The following is a 22,969-nucleotide window of genomic DNA, read 5'->3' as shown; positions in this document are numbered from 1 at the left end:
AATATTGTAATTTTCTTCCCAATAACTTTAGTGTATATTTTCCCTTGCATTTCTCAGACGCTCAAGCACGTGCACATGCTCGACATGTGCTTGTGAAGCATGCTTAGACACACAAAGTCCATGTGCATGCTTATGCCAAGGCTAATAAATATTAAATGTTTATTTTAAAAAGAGAGGAAGTTTGGCTGAGATATGTAAAACCAGAAAATGGAATAATGGAAACACAGGGATCCCTGATGTTGGAGTATAAGCTAATGAATTGCAGACCACAGGTTGAAAAGAGCAATCGGAGTACTTTCTGTGGTCAAGCAAAAAGGCATCCAGAAAATCTCTTCATTCTGAAAAATACCAGTAAGGACTAAAGGTGAGAGCAGGATGACTCAAACTTGGGAAGAATAAAATGTGGAGAATATGTGGAAATGGTGTGATCATTCCAGATTCTGGATCAAATTCATTCTTTACAATTTAAATCACAGGGCTTATGGAAGACTGTCAGAACTTTTATATAAACTGGTTTTTTTAAAAAAAAAAATCCTACAATTCTGAAATTACAGGAATGATAGATGAGGCTCCAAGACAAGCAGCATCCAGAAGGGCTACCACACAAGTTCACACAATAGTTCACATTCCCAAAGCTCTAACGTCTCATTTCTTTCCACCACATTCCAGAGAGATACAAAGAATGAATATAATCCAGTATACAATTAACAGCAGTCTTGCTATGTCTATATTTCTCCAGACAGTTAAATTCAGAGGCAGAATTTGCTGTTGTTTTTCTTTGTCCTTAATACAGTAGTGTGTTTGCACATACATACATATACTGACATGTGTGGCCTAAATGGGATAACTAAATTGTGTTTAAAATAGTGACTTGACTCAACGGGGATTTTTTAGTGTATGCTATGTGTTGGGGAATGCGAAAGGAAAAAAAAATAAAAATAAAATCTGTTCAGCCACAGAATGGAGTCATATGAATAAAACAACTCCATAGTTGATCCATCCCTCTTCATACCTAGGAGGAACTTTCTATAGACAAATAGCATTACTGACAATGCTGAAAGTGAGGTTTTATTGCATGTCTCACAGTTATCTCCATTCCAGATAATTTACAGTTATTTTTGAAGCCATCATCCATACTTTACAGCTGTAAAATACTTCTGTAAGGTTCAAACTCAAGTTATGGAAAAACATTTATTTGGTTTTATTACATTATTGGCTATAAGGGGTTTTCAGCACTCTTATTTTTGTTTTCTGTAGTTGTCATTATCTTTTTTCTTTGCATCTGATCATTTAAATGTCAACAAAATGTTTCTAGATTAATTAAAAAACTACTGATGTATGGTCTCTGTTATTCATGTCACAACTCATTATGACCTGACTCTTTCAATATTCAGAAACATGGTAGGCAGGGGACATGCAGATCTTAGACAACTTAAGAGGTCTTTGATTACATGTGGATTTGTGCATTTTGCTTCATTCAGGTCCTAAAAAACCAAAATTACTACTTTTAATTTCTAAATAGCTTGCACAAACATAATCCATTGGCAAAATGTAACCATTAACTTCTCCTTACTTGCAGCTTTAAGTCACCTTGTAAGTCATTATCAGCTATGTTCTCCTGCCATTTATTTTGTATGATGTTCTCTTAAAAGTAAAAATAATAGTTAGATAGAACAATGCCCTCCGGTTCCATTTTGCCGAAGCCCCTTTTCTCGTTCTTTATTACTGCTCCCCCTACAAGTATGATATTTAGAAAGAAGAGTAACCCACCTCACAGTAACTGAAGTTTTTTTTTTTCTTTTTTTTTTTTTAAAGGTATGACTGCACAAGGTTACTGAGCACATATATACAGTACTTACTTACCATAGTATTTCTTTGGGTGACAGTGACCATAACATCCCTGGTAACTTCAACATGCCTCCAGCCATGCCCAAGCTGAAGAACACAGATGAGGATGAGATTTGATCTCTTCCTCAGTTCCTGCTCCAGCACAGGTGAGTAGGAATGAAAACAGATAAGGTGAATTCTGGAGTTCACATTTCTGTGAAATAAGTAACTTTCTTAAGTGCTGTCATGTATATTCCATGTTAGTGAGCCCTGGTCAATTAGCCTAGATAAAAATAGCAAAAGTGACAGGAGGGTATCTCTTCCAAAGCAGAAGTTTAGTCTCAAAGTCTGCCATGTAACAGTGTATTTGGAAATGATAACTCCACGCAGGTTTTGAAAAAAATTTAAAAGGCAGTAGAGACCTCCCATTTTCCAGCATGCCTCTGTTGGTCTCCCTTTTCTCACTTACAATCAATTTCATGTATCTGGAGAATAGTCCTGAAAAATGCTCAACCTGCAATCCCACTGGCAAATACCACAGATAGCTTAGATGTGTTTCCAGGCATCTGAAATAGCCAATATGTTAACTATGATCATAGATTCACATTGGAAAAGATTAAGCAGTATAGATTTTGCTTACACTGTACCCCTAGAACCACCTTGTATGAATTGTAAGGCTAACTACCTGACCACCAATAGACAAATTACTAACACAACCAATACTAACATTGCTAATACTTTGCACAGTACTTCTGGAGCCATGATGCAGAAAGGAAATCAAAGATGGTTAGGACAAGTCTACCTGCAAACAGGTACTGAGGACAGTACAGCATATGCCTGACCCTCTCGGACATGAATATCCCAAAAAAATTTATGAAGTTTGTGTACAGAGATACCTGGGCTTTATGAATAAAGCACTGTAAGAAACTGCCATTTTCTTGCCAAATCACAATTTACGATTTTACTCCAAACAAGCAATTGCCATTATGTAACCTGCCTTTTCCTTCCAGAACTAGCACTAAACACCCTCACCCTTTAGAGAGTAACAGCAATAACTACAAAAATCTAGTTACAAGAGCCCAGAAATAATCCATATCTGTACTGAAATGAGTTTCAGTAGTACCTAAATTTAGGAACCAAGCTAAACTGCAGCATTACATTAAGAGAGAACACTTAAAGAACTGATACAGAAACCACTGCAGATAATGTCAGCAGAATACATTTTAGGATCTTAACCTCTGGTAAAACTGCAAAATCATATTATGCTGACAATGCAACAATTTAATAGCTTTACAAGGTTTTGCTCTATTTTGGATTTGCATTTGTGATCAAAGAGCTTACATGTAGGTGGACAGCATCAGGTCAAGCAATGAAAGAATGAAAGGCCTATCCTGAGAAGAAGGCTCAATACATATCCATCAAATTAAACTAATAGGACCACCTCTTCCATTTAAAACCAAAAAGGTGGATCTAGAAAGCAGGCAAACCAAAGACCATTTAAAAATGAAGAGAAAACTCCAGATTTTTGTATCTTATAAGATAACCCCCTCCCACCCCCCAGATTTTACTAGGTTATTTTAACATGAACTGTATTGTCAGCTATATTTTCATCTAAAACATGTCAGGACAAATAGTGGTGCTATCCCTCCACAACAGCAGTCAATGCTTTAGCTCCTATTTCCTCCAGCCATATCACCTGACTTTAAATGCTCATTAATGTATATTGCTACCCTAGATAAGTGTCAAGATATGTTTCATAGCTGCAGTGCCTCCATATCTTAAGCTGCTAAGAAGGCATGCTTCTCCAAATTCAGAAGTGTTTTTCAAAGCTGAGAAACATGATTACCAGTGCACATTTAGTTGTCTTCATAAATCAGACAATAATTATAGTAAATGGCTTTAGAAAAAAAAAAATAGACTTATCATGCTCTGGAGCTTAGATTACAGATGTTTTAGTATGAAGAACAGAATATCCTCTTTCATCTTAATTAAGGAAAAGTAAATATTCAGTAGAAGTATCCTCTCACAATTTGTTTCACCTTTGTAAGACTGTCCTATATAATAATTTGTCCAAAACCCACTTGTACTGAAATAAAATGTGCAGAAGCCCTTTAGAAATGAAATAAAGTCAAATTTGAGTACCTGATACCTAAAAATGTTCATTCTAAGGTTATCCTTCTATCACATCTATTGATTAACTCACAGTTCAGCCGACCTTTACTCTGCAGTGGCCAATTCTTTACAGTTGAGCACAGTGACTCCAATTCTGCCACATATGCCATTAAGACATAAACTCCGCAGGTGGATTTTTAAATTTCAAGTTGAGTTTACATTGACAGCAAATACATTAAATTAAATTTTGTTTTGTAAAATGAACTGTGTATGAAAATAAAAAGATGAAGAAACCAAATAATACACAGATACTGTTGATAATATAACATTATGATCTCTCAGTCATTAATTATTCTGTGAAAAATAAAGCAGTGGTATATGGTTGCTTCGAAGGTACTTATTTTTGCCTTTAAAAATTGTTGGTTTTAAAACTTTTGCCCACACATGCACACACATAAGTTAAGGACTAACTGGTGATTTTTGCTAACTTAACAGAAAGGCCAAAGATTGAATAGGTCACAAAAACCAAAGTAGGCCAAAGTTACTGTACACATTGAAGCTGAAGCACACAGATAGGCTCTTCAATTATTCGTGGCCGGTACCTGGCCCATAGGGAACTGCCAAAAGGTCCATTAACAGGCAAACATCATGCAACTGAGAGGCATTATTTGCTGGAGAAAAGAGATGAAAGGAGAAATACAAGCAAAGCATCAAATGTTTCCCACCTCTGTGGTCTTGGTTGCAATATTCCTGCTCCAAAGTAATTTCCAACTGTGAACCTTGAGATTTCTCCCCCTAGTACTTACTGCAGTCAGAGAGTACCTACAAAATTTCCATCCCAGAAAAAATTATCTGTAACTTGCCACCTTCAGCTTCTACAGGTGGATACTTCACACAGTATTGTAGCTTTATTGGTCCTTCTACTCCTGCCCCAGCTCAATTTTATCCTCGGAACTGCACCAATACATACATGAGCACAAACACAGAATAAAGGTTTTCTAGTGCACTCAATTCTGCTCAACCCATCCCCCACCCCCTCCAATCTTTCCCCCTTCTAAAACTAGCTGAGTAAGTAGCTGTAATACAGAAATACTTCAGGGAGCTTGCATATTATTGGACAGTTGTGTTTTACAGAGCAATTCAGTCTATGGCACAGTTTTGCCCTAAATTACTTTAAAGCAAGTATAAAGCACTAGCAGTCCTCTCATTAAAATAAATTAAAATAATAAACCTAACTCTGAACAATTGCTAGTGACAGATATTTGAATGATACACTGTAATGCAAGCTTGCTACTTGTTTTTAAAAATGTTTATTACCTCTTCTGGTAGAATTCTCAGAGCTTTTATTAACAACTGAACTATTAAACGTAGGAGATGAAAGAAGTAAAGAAACCTTGGGTCTATCTATCTGTTATTTTCAGAGAGTTATACCAGCATCCCACATGAGATCACAGCCAACTCTGTACCACAGTTAGAGTGGCACTGAGCCATAACTAATAAACCATGCTGAGAGGGAAAGCATGTTGGCTTGTACTCAGCACTGTGCTACAGACATGTACGTTGCAACCAGCCAGCTCAGAGTACAGAATACTTGCTTGTCCTTGTTTGTCAAAAAGCTGTTAACAAGGCAATATGTAATTTATATGAACTATATAATTTAAAGATAAAATGTATAAAATATGCTGCATGTTATAACAGTATAATTAGAAACAGTGTGCTAACTGGTCCATGAGAATGATTTAAATGAATACTTGTTAGTAGCAAATATGACTCATTTATACCAGTTTGACATCTTTCATATAAAACTTGGTTGAGAGCTACTTGATAATTTTCCAGTGAAGGTTTTGCACCAAAACATGTAATTCAATTAAAATGAAAATAGTTGTGCATCATAAAATTTTATCAAACTTGAAAGGTTTTATGAACACTTTGACATGAAATCAAATATTATGTTTTTTGGTTTGCCAGTTTAATTTAATGTTCAACATTTCATTCATTTTTACTGGTCAAGTACAAAATATTTATTGCTTAGTTCATCTGCTTTCCTCTTCCTCAGGGACTTAAGGCTTGCTTACGTTTGCTCAGTATTTTTAGCCCCACTTGATCACACTGGCATATTAAATTTAACACTTAGGTTATCCGTTCAGTATTTCTCCCTTAATCACAAGCAGTATTGAACACACACACACACACACACTCACAAAAACCACTATTAGACTTTTGTATTAACAGCAGTCGGAAAACAAAATTTTGTCTTATTCCATGACATACCTTTCCTTTTACAAACTAATCAACAGTACCAGTCAGAGAAAGTTTTATCTTCTGCTACTTGAAAACATGAACTATAGCTGTGGAATTGAGTGTTCAGAAAGGCTCTTGATTATTAGATTCTGGTTAGTGTGACTCACTTTCAGCAATTTCCCCAAGACAGTCTCTCCCCCCTGCCCAGCACAAAACACTTCAACCTTCATCCTCCTTTTCTCAACGCTGAGGAACATGCAGCATGATCCTTTCCTCCAGTGATTGTGAGATTTTCCTCCTGTAGCTTCCTACTGCAGGAGGTGGCTTATTTTCTCCCATTAGGCTGTTACAAGAGCAACCTCAAAAGAAGGAAAAGAGGTAGACCTGCTGCTGCACTGAACACAGTAACAACACCAGGCTAACAATCAATAACTTCAGCTAGTATTTTCTTCTATGTGTTTTAAAATGAAGCAGCAACAGAAGCAGCTGTAAAATCTGAATAGTGCAGATATATATGAATGTATTATCTGATCATTCACTCCTGTTCCAGAATAATAGAATGTCAAAAGATTTTCTGAGTCTTTCCTCAAGAGCAGCTTTTGCTGAGACAGAAAGGACATGCACCAGCACAGAGTCCCACTTTGCTGAAGGAAGAGACATCACTTCTGGAAGCAGTCAAATGTATATAAAGCTCCTTGTCATAAAGCTGTCAGTGGTCTGATCTTTCCCATTGATCAATATTCCTGTGTCTTAAGAAACACATATTGCTTTGTGACACTGTAATTGTAGAAACTAAGGATGCCTACTTCATTGTGGATATACTTACAGTCACAGTTCCTGTCCAAATACATTAAGTTTCAAAACTTACCCTTAATGAGTGCCTGAATAATTTTTGGTTAATGATTACTGAAGTTTCAGCAATCTCCTCTTGCTTCTCCAATGATGATTCCAACACATAGCTTCTGTAAACCAGCTGAATAGCATTACAGAGGACAGTGTGACAGAAAAGGTTGCTATTAGGCTAACTAATAATCTGGGAAACTAAGCTCTCTTAAAAATATTCAGCTTGTGTCCTGTCTTGTGCAGAAGAACAGAAATAGTACAAAGAAACCACCACTTTGCATGCCAAAGTAGCACCAAAAATTCATGGTCTTGGGAAGGCTCTGTATATATACACCACTACCTCAAATGAAGAGGAACATTAAAGGAGAGACAGACAGAAAGAAAAGATGTGAAGAATAAAGATCCTTCTGATAAATCAAAGAACTCTCAATTAATAAGGGTGGGCAGCTCTCATTAGCCTGTCTTTTCACAGAAAATGAGGTTTTGGACAGAAACAGTTCTAACCCCTCTGAAGTTAAAGAGTATTAAGACCTTGTTAAAAATGGAAACGCAAATTGGTTCTTTGTTGGGAAATGAAAGTGATTGCAATCTTCAGCTAAGATGCCACCGAAATAAATTTTAAGAGAAGTCATTGCTGTATTAGAGAAATAAAAAGAAAAAAGCATTTTTAAGTACTGCTAGCTTGCCAGCTTTGCCACAGATTACTTCTATCCCTTCACAATATCTCAGTGTATTAAGCTATGCAGAAATATCCAAGCTGGTGAGCTAATGAAAAGCCTGGATACTGGTAACAGTGCAGCCATGGTGAGACTGAAATCAAAAGCTATGACAAAACCTCCCTGAGAAGCTGGATATTCATTCAGTCTACACTAAGCTTTGGGCTGCTGTAACCACATGACTACTATCAGTATTTTAAAAATAGCTCATGTATATCTATATATGCTGCAGTCATTGCACTGTTAGCGCAACATTTGTTCTCTCATTTACACAATGAAAATAATAGTACCAAATCAAAGATAATAAAAACTAGTGACTGGAAAAAAGGGTTTCGATCCAAAGACAATTTTATCTTTTATTAGAGCTCCTGAGCATGGTAAGCATTCACAAGCTCCACAAAAAAACATAATCAAATGCTTTTGTTTAGTACAAACAATAAATTGCCTAAAGAGACTAAAAGGCTTGAGAGTGCAAGGGCTACAGTGCTGTCTGGAGTCTGAAGTATGTGCAGGAGAAAGCAGGACAAGAGGCACTCCTGAAGGAAGATGAAGAAAAAATCCCAACTCCTAAATGTAAAATTCACTGCTATTACTGGGATTTCTGAGCAAAACCTTGTGCTGATAATGTCTTTGTCTACTAGGTTTAGAAAAACTTAGGGGCATTTCTGTTTCACATTACGTATCTTCAAAATGTTCTGCTCAACCATGCAGGCAGAAGCAGGCACACTTCTCACTGCATCTGAGACACTAGCAAAAAGGGGAGAAGTTTTCTCAGTTTTGATTTCTTAAAAACACACTTCACAAAATTCTTTCACAATATAAAACTGAATTATCTGTATAAATGCAAAATATTAGAATTTAAAATACAAAATTGTTCTGAAATCTCCAAATCTTTACTAGTTCATCTATTACTAATGCCTACATAAGCATTAGCAAATAATGAAGTACACATAGATATTCCATGTATTTGAACACAAACATAACCTTTAATTCTTACTTAGCTTTTGGTCACAAATTCATTCCTTGAGGATGTATTTTCAATGTTGTTAGCTTTTGAAGAACAATATAGAGCACACTTAAAAATATGAATCAGTCTGTCAAGTGTGTTCCTTCATCCCCTTGTATGCAGAAAGGCCCTTGAAAAGCTATCTGCCTAAGGCTCATGGCAGAGCAGCATTCGTTCTTAAGCCAGGAAGAGGTATTAAAAAAAAAAAAGTATTAAATGTATTTCTTTCCATTTTTCTGGCAAATTCCTGTTTTCAGAAGGGATTCAATGCTGAAAGATCCTCAGATAATGCATTTTAAAGCCAACTGTACCCAAAGAATACCATCTGAATACAGTACAATTAACTTCCTTATAAACTTACAATACTTCATTGTAACTATACTTATAATGTTAGTTTTGAAATTCAAGATTCTGAGAATGATTTTAGATGAGTTTTGGGTAGGGGTATTTACTCTAGATTGGTGGATAGCAAAGTTTGCAGTTGCTTATACACACAAAGCCAAGATGACCCACCTGTAGGCACAGAAGGCTGGATGGTTGCCGCTCAGGATGAGCATTTTCTGGGTTTCGATGCTTATTATGTGAAAACTGTTCGATCTTAGAGTTTTAATGTTTCAAGATTATTGAAAACTCAAGTACATTCTTGAATTTTTCTTAATGGTTTGTACTCTGCAACAGAAACCTGAAATAATAGGATGATACTCTTGAAGCCTCTAATTTTCCCCTGAAATTCATACAGGTTTAGATAAAATGATGAAACTATTATGATAGGTTGAATTAAAATTTATTCAAATCTTATTCCCTAATTTTCCGTGCATTGCAAGTGCAGTAGAGTAGGCACAATACCGAGTTTCCTGAAGGAAATGCAGACAATACGGGTACAGCTAGAGCTCCAGGCACAAAACAAGGCACAACAGCTGCTCATGGTACCACATGCTGCTTCTCAGTCCTGAATCATGCAGCCACCCCAGAACTACAGTGGTAAAAATCTCTCAGTCACGTTGCCCTGTATTCTCTTCATCTGTATATGAAAACGAAAACAAAACTACACATTGATGTATTTCCTGGATTATTTTGCAATCTGTATAGTGAATGGCTTTCCAGGCTCTGTTAGAAAAATGGTTTTTTAATGTTAGCAGAAAAAAGGGAAGGATTCACTGAAAGCATCTTTACTTTAGAAGCACATTTGTATCTTTTAGTGCACCTTTTGGAAAAATACAACACAGTAGGCTAAAAAACACCACCTATTAAGTAATAATCCATTTAAAAAAAAAAAATCACAGGAACAAATGAAATATGCTTTGTTAAAATGGAGAAGAGACATTCCAGTTTTGCATTCCCACATTTAATAGTCCCTCCATGATCTACTCTGTAGTTGAACTGTACTAAGCTATAGAGCACATTAATAGTGCAGAATGCTTGTGACAATGAGAGAAGCATACCGAATGAAGCAGGGGGGACATGGAGGACAACACACCTCTTAATGTGTATTTTTAAAATAGGTAATTCAATCATGTCAAATGACACTCCAGAGCATCCTGTATTTTCTAAAACAATCACCTATCTGAAAATGACACCAATAACAAATTTCACAGAAACACCAATCAAAAATATCACTTCATAGACAAGATATATTATCAGATCCGAAACCAAATAACCAATAGAAAGTAGAATTTTATTAGATTAAAAACTTCTATTACAATACAATGAAGGGGATGAAAGTGGAGGTAAGAAGAGAGATGCTGTAGCTAAAGAAAAAGCAAAAAGCTTAAAACAGAATTAGTAAGGGTGTAAAGGGAAGCATTTACTTTTGTAATATAACTGTGTTTATTTGAAATAACTGTCTGCAGAAGATCACTTGAGGTAATTTTTGAACCCTTAATATGTCAGTTTTGAACTTCAAGGCTGTCATCATCCATACAAAATATACTACGTCCTGGTGATGCTCTTCTGATGTTTATATGCTAGCATGGACAAAGGGGAAAAGCATAAGTGAAGAATCCATGGTAAAATTCAAGTAACAGTGAAAGAAGGTGAGAAAAGTGTCTATGAAAACAACACAAGAATTATTGTGGATAACCATACTTCTTCCCTCTTAAGACACCATCTGTATAGATTTCTGCTGTACAGTGCTAAAAAGAAAGTGATTTTAAAGAGTCCCCAGAACAAGTGACAGCAGGACAATTCTTTCTAATTTAGAAAGCAACCTTCAATTTAAATACAGTGAGTAGTATTGTATAAAAGCATGAAAACATCTCTGGGTAGCAATTTCCTGTATCTCAATGTCAGAATCATTCCTAAGATGTGTTGGCATAGGCTTCCTTTACATCTGAAGCTAGGTGTTCTACTATAATCTTGCTGTAGCAGATTATCCATTTCCCCTACTAACTTAATCTATACTGCAAATAAGTACAGAAATTTCATAGAAGCCTTCTCAAATAAGGCACTCTATCAAGTATTTATAGCTTTGACAAAACGTATCCTTTCCTACAAAAAGACTCATGTCTGGGGGTTAGCTCACAACTGATTTTCAGAAGAAAGAGCATTTCAGAAGAGCATTTAGTAATTTTTAATAGTGAGATTAGAGGACAGAAATTTTCTCCCCTGTAATAAATTATTACAATCCCTGTGTTGAGAGGCTTTTGTTCCTCCATTACTGGAAGCTCCAAATTTAAATTCAGTGATGTCAGGGAAGCTCACTCTACTATGAAGGACAAGTGTTTGCTGACCCCATGGAAAAATGTTTCAAGTTCATATATGCTCCACTATTTATGAAACTACCATTCGTGAAAGAACTATATAAAAATAGCCATACCAGCTCAGTCTAAAGGTCCACATAACTCAGTATGATGTTTCTGGTGTTAAGAAACAACTGCTTAGGGAATAAACATATGACACAGAGCATGATTTGTCCCCTGGTACAAACTTACTGCCTCTTGCCATCTTCACTTCAGGAGGTTTGCTGACCTAGATGCTACGTGCAGATCATCAGCTTTAATAGCCACAATAGGTCCGTCAGTCTAATTCCGTTTTTTGTATCTATCATTTATACTCAAGACTTCCACATGATGTTACATCAATTATGAAATACTCAGTTATGCTACACTTGAATAATTATGTACTTTTATTCATTTTAAACCTACTGTCTGAATTTTTTCCTGTCACAATTTCTGATCCATGAAAAACAGTGAACAATTGCCTCTGACTGGGTTTTTTTTTGTTTTTTTTTTTTAAACTGCTATTCATTCTGTGTACCTCCACCACACATTGTTTCTTGGTTAAAGTTCTAGTCTATTTAATTTCTCTTTGTCGGGAAGCTGTTCCAAATCTCTGCTTAATCTTATGATCCATACCATACCCCTTCTAGAATTTAATACAGTAGTGAAGATGTAAGCACATCCCAAGTTTATACAGTCATATTAATAGGTCTTCTGTTTTGTTCTTGATTTTTTTTTTAGTAAGTTCTCATACCTTATTTTCTTTTCTGAGAATATAGAAACACACGTAATACACTGGTGAGTATTAAAAGGATCTTCTCAGAGAACCATCCATGCAGGTTAACCTAAGATCAGCACCGGACCATCTCTCTCCTGTAGATAAAACACAGTATTTTTCTTTCCAGTATCTAGACACTATGAGAAGACAGCCCCTTTTAAATACCCAGAAAAGATCTGGATATAAACAGAAACAAAGACTGCAGTCAGGAAGAATGAGGCCAAGTGAAAAGTCAGGTTAGCTGAGATTCAGATGAAGCCTGGAGGTAGCAAAATAGGCTTAGAAGATGCTGTTTGAGTTCTGAGAGTCACAGATCATCAGAGAGTGGAAAGCTGATGAAAATGGCAAATGCAACAGAAAAAGACCCCTCCAAAAGAAGCTTGAAATGAGAAGATCAAGAAAGGCAAGATAAGGTCACTCAGGTAAGACTAGAGAGTACAACTAGAAGCTGTAGTGGATTTGGGTTGGATGAGAAGACAAAAAGCAAAGCCAGAGAGATGTACAGCATAATCCCTCAAGGAAATCCCTAGCATTATACATGAAGCTTTTAAAAAGATCTTGGACTGTGATTTTAAAAAACGGAATATTGACCAGGAAGCTGGGCTGCTTTAAGTTCAAAAGCAAATGATGGACTGTAAAATTATATTCAACTAAATGAACACTTTACATTCTACTCCAATCTATTCCTATCAATTATTAGTGCAAATGATTACAGAAAAAGGTCTTCTGATATTTAACTCTTGAGAGTGTGACAGTACTTGGTACATACTCAATTCTCCTACTTCTTCTGTAAAAAGTAATTTTGGTCTGATCCTGAATATACCCAGACACACAGGAGTCTTGTCTATATTCTTTCCAAATGCAAAGGAAAAAAACACGATTGTATTATTACTCGAACGGTGTACTGGATCTGGCTGGGATGGAGTTGACTTTCTTCACAGCAGCTGGTATGTTGCTGTGTTTTGGATTTGTGACTAAAACAGTGTCGGTAGCACACTAATGTTTTAACTATGGCTAAACAGTGCTTGCACAGCATCAAGGTCTAGTCTTTTCCTCGTCTGCCACCCCAGCGAGTAGGCTGGGGGTGAGCAAAGAGTTGGGAGGGGACACAGCCAGCACTGCTGACCCAAACTGACAAAAGGGATATTCCATACCATAATGTTGTGCTCAGCAATAAAAGTTCAAGGAAAGGAGGACAAAGGGGGGTAACATTAGTGGTTGTGGCGTTTGCCTTCCCAAGCAACCCTTCTGTGTGCTGAGGCCTGGCTTTCCAGGAGTGGGCTAAACATCTGCCTGCTGATGGGAAGTAGTGAGTTACTTCTCTATATTAAGGCTCTTTCTTGTACTGTTGGAGAATGTAAGGTATTAAGACAAAATGATTTAAAAATTGCAACTGGAAAAAAAAAAATTGGCATGAATTCTAAGTTACAAGCAGAGTGGATACTTTTAAAATCAAGATTTAAAACATACATAGAAACACTTTTAATCAGTTTTGTGAAACTGTCTAGATTGAAACTTGATCAACGTTTCCCAACCTGTGTCCTATGTATTTCTTTTCAGACATCAGGTAGTAAACATAGTAAAACAGAGCAAAAAGGACATGGCTTTTCTTTAGAACCTTTTAAAAAATGTTTTCTAGCATTTTCATTTATAAATGAAAGTTAAGTACATCTAATAAAAATAACATAAAATTTAACCTTGAAAATGAAGGACCTAGTAAGTCTCCATAACCAATGATGTTTCTTATTCCAACAAACGTCGTATATCCATTTATAACTGTTAGTTCCAGAACAAGCCAGAGAAAAATATTTCTTTAAACAGCTCCATAAAAGAGTGAGTTTCAAATACATTCAATTTAAAACTTCCTAATAACAAGGAGCATACCTGGTTACAGATCCCATAATTATAGAGTGCATCCCTGCACCACAGAGAAGTACTAGAACTGAAAAGCCAGATGGAGCACACAAGCTGCAGCTGCCACGCAATCAAACAAGCCTTTCCCCTCAGCAACACTTATCAGCCCAGACACAGCACTGGGGCTGCACAGCCTCTAGTTCCAGACCAACTTTTTCAGTTACTTGATTAGCTCATAAATTTCTTAATTGCAGGCTACTGCAGGGCATTGCAAGAGCAAAAGGAAGAAAATTCCTTCTAAGAATTTGGAAATTGTATGATGCGAGAAGACCGGTTTCTTCTGAATGTCACCACCACTGGTAGATAAAGTTGACATGGGGCTTTAAAGAGGTTACAGGAGACTGCTTTGGGCCAGGAGGTAAAAAATTATTAGAGTTGAAAATTACTAAGTGCTTCAGAAAGACATTTTCTTATGTTCTGCTTTGCCACAGACTGCTGCTAAGGTTTTGCTTCAGACAGATGAAGTTGTTCCTACAGATTTATGAGTCATTAAGCCTAAACAGTCAAAGAAAAATGCATGCAATATTAGCAATTTTTGCTACAAACTGCCAAGGAATCTTGTGTGTTGAGAAAATGCTTTTCTTGAAGCGCAAGTAATGGAGAAGGTCTTCAATAAAGCTGCAAAGTAGATTTCCCTCAGATAATCAGCATGCCTAAACAGAGAGCCCCTTACAAAATGTCTGTAGAAAACATTTAGGGACTTCTTCATGTGAATGGAGGTAAAAATTATTTGGCACATGAACTACAGAACAGTCTCTGTGATACATCTGATGGAGTCTGGTTGGACTATGGAGAAACCAAGCAGGGAAACTGGCCTGAGAAGAAACCTTGGCCTCTTAAGACAAGCAAGTTTTAATTACCTTGAAGGGAGAGTAAATACAATTTTTTCAGGCACATGCAAACTCTGCTTGCAGTTGAAGCAGATAAAGGCTTGTCTCACTCATTCCCCCAGACCAATCAGAAACCATCAGGATAGCATGAGGCCAATTCTATTTATATCAACTTTAAAAAGTGCTTATTAGATTAGACTCATCATCATCAATTACTTTAGGTAGGTGTCAGATGTTTGGAAGTTTGCCAAGTACAACTTTTTCATTAGATGCCATACTTAAAATAGGCTGCACTTCTGTTACATGTCAGTACTGCTTCTCTGCATAACAGAGTACTCTGGGCTACCATAGTGAGTCCTCCAGTTGTCCTGACAAAGATCACCTGATGAAATCACTTGATGCTTACAGATGAGCTCACTAACAGGAGACAGAAGAGGCAAGAGAAGTACTTTTGTAAGCCAGGCCTATTAGGGAAAACATGTGTTAATGCAGTCAAGTAATGGACAAACAACTAAGCATGAACTCCCACTAGAATGCTGCTGCAAAACAAGGTAACAACAGATAAGATTACAGAAGAAATGTTTCCTCTCTGTGCTGCATTACTGAGACTAGCAGTTAAATAAAAGAAACAGGCATGATATTCATACATTATAACAGGCACTGAAAAACTAGAAAGGTTGCACAAGGGGAGAGAGAGAGAACTATTATCATAACATGGGATTTGTAACCTTCAACAAGACAGAATACACTACTGATTTTCAAATTACGAGCAAAACCCCAAAAGAATGAACTTGGATACTTCCAGTTATTCGCAATGACTGTTAGACAGGTTCCTTCAAGTGAAGATAGACACTGAAATTTTACATCCACAGACTTAATATTGTATTTATCAGGTCTTCAGTCCTACAGTATAGCTGATGTCCTCAGTAAGATAAAAAAAAAAAAATCAGAGCTCCTCAAGAATTCCTTTATCAACTTCAGTCCTTAAGATTAAGTGACAAATTCTAAAGCTCTCACAACTACTTCCCAGAAAAAGTATCTAGCTCCTCCTTCTGAGGCTGTAAAAAATACAACAAGTGACAAAGATGACCTCTGTCAGACTTCTATCTCCTGTCATGGACAAATAGAATTCAAAGTTCATCCAGGAGTTTCTAACACAGACCTGCTAAACTTGTGAATTATTAACATTTTGGTTGTCTTCCTAAAACAATTACATGGAGGGTAAATAACATTTTCTTCTCACAAATTTTACAAAAAAAACCCAAAAACTCTATGTACTACAGAAGCTTTTTAAAACACCACCTGATCTCCTGTCAAAAGTTACCTGTTCTTACCCGTTACATTTATTTACCCTGTCTTAATTGAAGTCAGCTAACCTGAAGGAGATATGAAACAGAGTTTAGATGTGATGTGATTTTGCCTAGAAAGAAGTCATGCAGAATCTCTTGGATCTTGTTAATCTCAAAGAAGCTCTGAAGATGTTTCCAAAACAAATGTGTATCAGTGATTATGTGCAGCTGCAGCTACTGAATTGCACAGAAAGATTAAAAGCATCCTCCTTTCTGTCTAGACAAGTATTTTATAAACTTTATGTCTATATACAGGCTAGAGCTAAAAGGAACATTTTATAAAGTGACCCTAAGAGCTAAAACCTGGGATGTCTACACACAGAACTTCTGCTTGAAGTAGGTGGAGGTATACCTAACCCTCTAATGATCTGATGGTTCATGCTTCAGAGGTGTATTTAAATAACTTCGTCAGAAAAAAATTCAGTAGTAAAGAACCTAGGAGGAGTTTTCAGGTGATAGCCATATTGAATTCTATCTAACCCATTTCTGTCCTAAGCACAGATTGGGTACTGAGGGTGGAAAAGGAGAGAAAGAAAGAGTGTAGCATTCAGTCTGCTCCCGAGCAAGGAGTCAAATGAACTGACAAAAATTTTCTGTCTTTCCTTGAGCACCAGCTTAAGAAATTTTGCCTTGCTACAGAGCCTCAAAGATCTCCCCACAAAAGCATGACTTTGCTAGCATCTTAAACTGTTCCACTGCATTTTACCTCAGCTGAACATAGTCTGAAGAACATCTGCACCACCATCTAAGTATGACCAGGCTAGTTGCTCCAATTACACCTGCTGTCTGCAGCTCTGCTGTTTAGGATCATTCATGGAAAGACACCTGTAATCTTCTCATGTAGATAAATCTCCTCTGTAGAATGCAAAATTTTATATATCTTTTATGCGTTACGGGAATGGTAGGCAGGCCTGGAGTGGGTGCATCATCTAAACGAAATCACAGGCTTTGAATATTCATAGCCATGTTAAGTTACTTATGTAGGAATCAAACTAAGTTCCATCTAGTTTTTGGTCATATTAACTACGCTGATGCCAAAGTACCAGAATGCATACCTTTTTCACAGAAGAAAAGAAGAAAAAAAAAAAAGAAAAAAAAATGGTTTGCCCTTCCAGCTCTCTACACTTACACAGGATCAAATATACGTAGACTGTAATCTGCACAGCTCTCTCTGACATTCATAGAAACAGATTCCAGTTTATCTCACTGACATTTAGATTTTTTCCCAACTCTCCAAACAATCTCATCTGCTATAAATAGAAGTAATTCTTTCTCATCAGCCAAAAAGAACAATCCCTTTAATAATCTTTTATATACTGTAGGCAACTCATACTTCCTCTCTTCCACCGTTGTTTTCTAAATTAAGTAACACCTGTCATACACTGCACTTTCTAACCACCTTCTCCTCTTGCTGTTCTCCTACACACCTCTCTATCTTTAAGTTTTGTGTGCAAAACTGGGCATTGTATACAGTAGAGACATCATGGGGCTCTGAGCAACCTGATCTAGTCGATGTCCCTGCTCATTGCAGGAGGGTTGGACTAGATGACCTTTAAAGGTCACTTCCAACCCCAAACCATTCTATGATCAGTGCCAACGAATAAAGAATAGCAGTTAATTCTCAAACCACCTTTTCAGTTGAACCTCTAATCAACTTTTTGTTCAAATTCAACTTTTCTGTAATTAACTACAAAATGAGATTTAATTGTAAGGTTGTTGCATGCTTCCTTCTCCCACAGCCAGTCAGCAACTCCTCACTTTATGTTTATTTGATATGCTTGGTTTTTTTCTTAAGCAGCATTTCTATTTTCATTGACAGAGTAAAACACATACAAATGGAAAGAGATGAGCAAACTCCTGATTTGAGCAGCAGAGCTGTTATTACTAATGATGAGACAACTGAAGGAAGATCAAGTTTACAAAGTCCAGACTGCTCTAGCTAGGAAATCAGTCGGGGGGGAAAAAAAGACTACCCTGACAATTAGGCACACTTGATATAAATCAGACACTAATCAAAAAACCCTACAGTGCTGTCTTTATAGAGTTTCATTTCAATGTAAAGACACACTTTCAGCCCTCCAGAAAGAGCCTTCTGCAATAACAAAAGAGAAGTTGTCTTGGAGCTAAACTGGCAAACAACAAGGAGTTGCCAAAATAGCTTAGAAAACTGTATGAAGTCTCACAAGAAATGGACACCATTCAAAATGCGTTTTACATTATGTATCAAACCATCCTACTCTAAAACCACTTAAATTTTTTATACTATCCTCTTAGTGTATTATACTGTATTTCTAGCTCTGCTGCAAACCCATCATCTACTAGTAATGTGAACTCCTGTTAAAAGTATACACTGATTATCTATTTATATGCTAATGAACCTAAAATCTCTTGCACTCTCCTTGTTAAACTCTTTTATTAGTGTCATACATTACAAATGCACTGCAAACCTTTAAAGTGACAGAGCCATTTGTAGAGAAAGCATCAGAATTTTTTATGTAAATCTGATGTTGTTATCTGATATTAGATTACAAAGAAGAAAGGCAGTTTGTCTACAGTCAGAGCCAATGAGCACCAAAGAAACCCTATACCATAAATATTAAACCGGTAAGAGGATGAATCAAATGTTATTTTGCTATTTCAGGTATCATTATAGGTGAAAATCTTAGCCAAATACTCTAGACATTTTAATTAAACTTTACTCTTACTTCAAAAAAGGTTAAAACATCTCTTTGGCTGGCACTCTCATGCTTCTGCCCCACACTGTCCTTTGCATTTATCTTTGCATAATAAAGAATTCAGATGCCATGAGTCACCTACAAGAGGCTGGGCTGAACAATATAGCCTTAGACCGTTTCTTCATTTTGGACATTCACTCACACTATTACATATTTTGCAAGAACTCTTAATAGGCACTCAGCTGTAAAACTGCAAGAATATCAATTTGGAAAACAAAACAGTCTATACATTCCTATCATCAGGCAGGAAGAAGCAGACTTTTCTTGCAGTATAATCTGTCATACAACAGACGTGTCATAAACAGTCCTTGAGACCTAACAGATGTTTTGAGACTTTATTCAATCTTTCAAAGTGATAAAAATGGCTACGTTGTAGTCACTTATGCTTCTTATGCTACAAGCAACAGAAATCCATTTCATTTATTTTGCAGATTACAATAATTTATTACAATCTTCTTCATGTGAGTTATGGTCAGGGAAGGAAAGTAGAAGATTTCATCACTTTTGGTAAACAGTAAGGAAAATGATCATTCTACAAGAAAGGGAATTCATCCTTTCTGAAAGTAAACTCCACAGGTGCAAAACCAAAACTATGTATAGCACATAAGCTCAAAAAACCACATAACATTCTCAAAAAGAAAAAAAACAAACCCCAAACACTCAAAAGGCAAATTTTTGTTGAAAATTAAACCTTTGAAATAGCCTTGACTTCAACGCTTAGATAGTAATTATTAAAAATTTGCATTAATTCTGTGAATCTAGAGCAACAACTATACTTATCCCCTGTATCTCTTGTTTCAGAAGTATAAATTATCAAATATTATTTTCATAATGTCAAAATTTCCCAAAAATGCATGCATATACGTGTCCTGGTTTCAGCTGGGATAGAGTTAATTTTCTTTCTAGTAGTATAACGTTTTGGATTTAGTATGAGAATAATGTTCATAACACACTAATGTTTTCAGTTGTTGCTAGGTAGTGTTTAGAGTAAGTCAAGGATTTTTCAGCTTCTCATGCCCAGCTAGCAAGAAGGCTGGAGGGGCACAAGAAGCTGGGAGGGGACACAGCCAGGGCAGCTGACCCAAACTGGCCAAAGGGGTATTCCATACTGTGTGACATCATGCCCAGTATGTAAACTGGTGGGAGTTGGCAGGGGGAGGGGGTGGAAATTGCTGCTCGGGAACTAACTGGGTATTGGTTAGCGAGTGGTGAGCAACTGCATTGTGCATCACTTGTTTTGTATATTCCAATTTTTTATTATTGTTATTATTATTATTGTCATTTTATTATTATCACTGTTATTTTCTTCCTTTCTGTTCTATTAAACTGTTCTTATCTTAACCCACAAGTTTTACTTTTTTTTTTTCCCCGATTCTCTCTCCCATCCCACTGGGTGGAGGAGTAAGTGAGCAAGCAGCTGCATGGTGCTTAGTTGCTGGCTGGGGTTAAACCACAACAATATGCGTGTGTCATTTACGGTAGCAACATGACAAAATAAATTCTGCATCTGCTGCATTACTAAAAATCCCCTGTAACTGAAATAAGATGTCAAATATACTTTATTTTTCACTGCTTCTCAACCAATACTGAAAAATGTGCTCTGCCAGTGTAAAGGCCCATCATGTTAGGACCCACTGTGGAATGCACTACCATTCACGTTAGAAAGATGTGAATTTTTCCCCTTTCCCTTCCCTCATAACAAGTGGTACACTTGTGTACACTAGCAAGAACATTTTCAGCTAGTACTAAAGTTAACCCAAGAGAAAAAAAAAACAAAAAACCAAAACCAAAACAACCCAAACAAAAACACAGAAAGGTTTAATACAATTTCAAGTCTGGCTCAGAGCTCATGAGGTTGAATTTTATTTTAGAGGAAAAGGCCACAGTGAGATGAAGCCCACTAGTCTTCCCATGAAGTAAAAATTAGATTATCTGCTCAGACACTTGAATTAAAACAGGTAGTAAAGGAAGAAATAAATATCAATTGAATGAAATCAGATACAAAGAAAAAAGATTCTACGTTAACTGGCAATAACATAATTAACCAGTAATCTCCTAATTTATATGCAGTTCCTCCTTAAACAAAGAAGGACGACAATGTACATACAACCCCTCCATAGAAATACCAGCATGCACAATCTGTTACCTCTGATGACTCTTGTACCCTTTACCATATGTGCTCACTGGATATTAGTTCACAAACAGAAGTATGTAAAAAACAACGTGGTTTTAATAATATTTGCCTGTATTAAGGACTAACAACTTGGCAAGCATATTACCACTAAAGTACTAAGTGTACTTCATCATACTAGTTCTTCATATAATTACAAAACTACTCACAAGGATATCATGAAGAAGCTTTTCTTTGCTTAGCAATAAGAGCCAGATACTCACAAAGAAGGGTCTTGGACCAGATCTTTAAGGTTTATCCCACTACGATCCTCGGCAAGGTTCCTGAAGCAACTGTCACTCACTAAAAAAAATAGAAATAAAATTAAAACAAAACAAAAACGGAGAAAAGAAAAAAAAAGGTGGAAATTTAAGAACAAAATGCAGTTCTTTTGATTAACTAGAAACACTTTTTGGTGTTGGGTGTAATTTGAACATTCATATATAAACTCCGATTTTCAGTAAGGTTTCACCTAATTTAAAGATAACTCAATGGAAGGTGATAAACACTGTATCACAGATTACACAGAAACAATCAGTTTCAGCTGGTGTCCTTACTACTTCTCCACCTGTGGCTACAGGAAGTCTCAAACACAAACACTGGGTGCACAGGTATACACAGATATCCATACGCTTAACAGTAGTGTCTTTAATCATGCACCGGTCAGTATTCTTTACCTAATCAGAAACAGTAAGAGCTGCTATATATTTAAGTTCACAGTTGTTCATGGGTTAGCAAAGATGTTTAATATGAACAATATCCAAAACAAGCAATTAAGAGCAAAAATTTATTAAAACAGCTTATAATTAACTTATAAAGTGCATGTAAAGCAGCTAGTTACTATAATAATTGGAATTACAACACAGTAAATTTCACAGAAGTTTAAGAGTATTAGTGTGCTTTCATTTTCTTCACTACATTAAATTAAAAAAAAAAAAAGAAAAAAAAAAAGGGGGGGGGGGGCAGGGCAGGGGGAAGAAGACGACATGATTTAAACCTGAAACTCCACATCCATGTTCTTGGTTAATTCTTTCAGCACATGTACCCCATTCCCACAAGCGGGCTCATTTCTCTTAAACAACACCTCAGTCAATTTGAGAGATGGAAAAAAAGTAGTGGCACAAACGCTGATCAGCATCAATTCAATGGAATTACAGTTATTTCTGACTACAGCAAACTTTCTGAAGGACACAGAGGTTGTGATATGGCAACCTCGTCTCCCCATTTTTTTCTTTGATTGTAGAAGAGTCAGAACACTGGGAAGCTGCAAATTTGCAAGCAAGCCTCTTAGGTTACTGTTCTAGTCAGATTGAGAAAACATAGATGCCTCAGATAAATGTGAAAAATTTCAAACCCAGTTTTAACAACCAAGAATTCCAACAGTTTAGTTAATATTCACCAAAATCAAATTCTGAAAACTAACATTCGACTATAATTGCCAATTAAATTACTAGCATTGATAGCAATAGGAAAGCTTCCAGCGAGAGGAAGTAATTCAGTGGAATGGGCTGGAGTAAGGCCTCTTACAGGAAGACTTTAGCACTTTACTGACCTGCATACAAGCACAGCCACACTCCCTCACATCCTTGCAAACTCTAGCGCAGGAAACAAAACAAATATTCTGCAATAAACATGGGGTGGAAGCAATCAATCAGAGTAGGTACTACATTTCTCATGGCTTAGAAAACCGTAAATCAACACTGCATGTATTTTAAAAAATGGTATACTCTG

General features: G+C 36.5%; 1 protein-coding gene across 13 annotated transcripts in view; it reads right to left on the bottom strand.

Moving 5' to 3' along the window:
• The window catches only part of GPHN (gephyrin), a 316,516-nt gene that overhangs the window by 199,620 nt on the left and 93,927 nt on the right, over nt 1-22,969 (bottom strand). For all 13 annotated transcript variants that reach the window (XM_030040768.2, XM_030040830.2, XM_030040792.2 and 10 more), the window contains one exon: nt 21,463-21,541. In XM_030040768.2, coding sequence (XP_029896628.1) covers nt 21,463-21,541 — 79 coding nt within the window. The remainder of the gene's footprint in view (nt 1-21,462; nt 21,542-22,969) is intronic.

The sequence above is a fragment of the Aquila chrysaetos genome, chromosome 2 (genome assembly GCF_900496995.4).
Source record: "Aquila chrysaetos chrysaetos chromosome 2, bAquChr1.4, whole genome shotgun sequence".
Taxonomy (NCBI): domain Eukaryota; kingdom Metazoa; phylum Chordata; class Aves; order Accipitriformes; family Accipitridae; genus Aquila; species Aquila chrysaetos.
The sequence above is the reverse complement of the archived record's forward strand: the minus strand, read 5'-3'. Positions and strand labels throughout refer to the sequence as shown.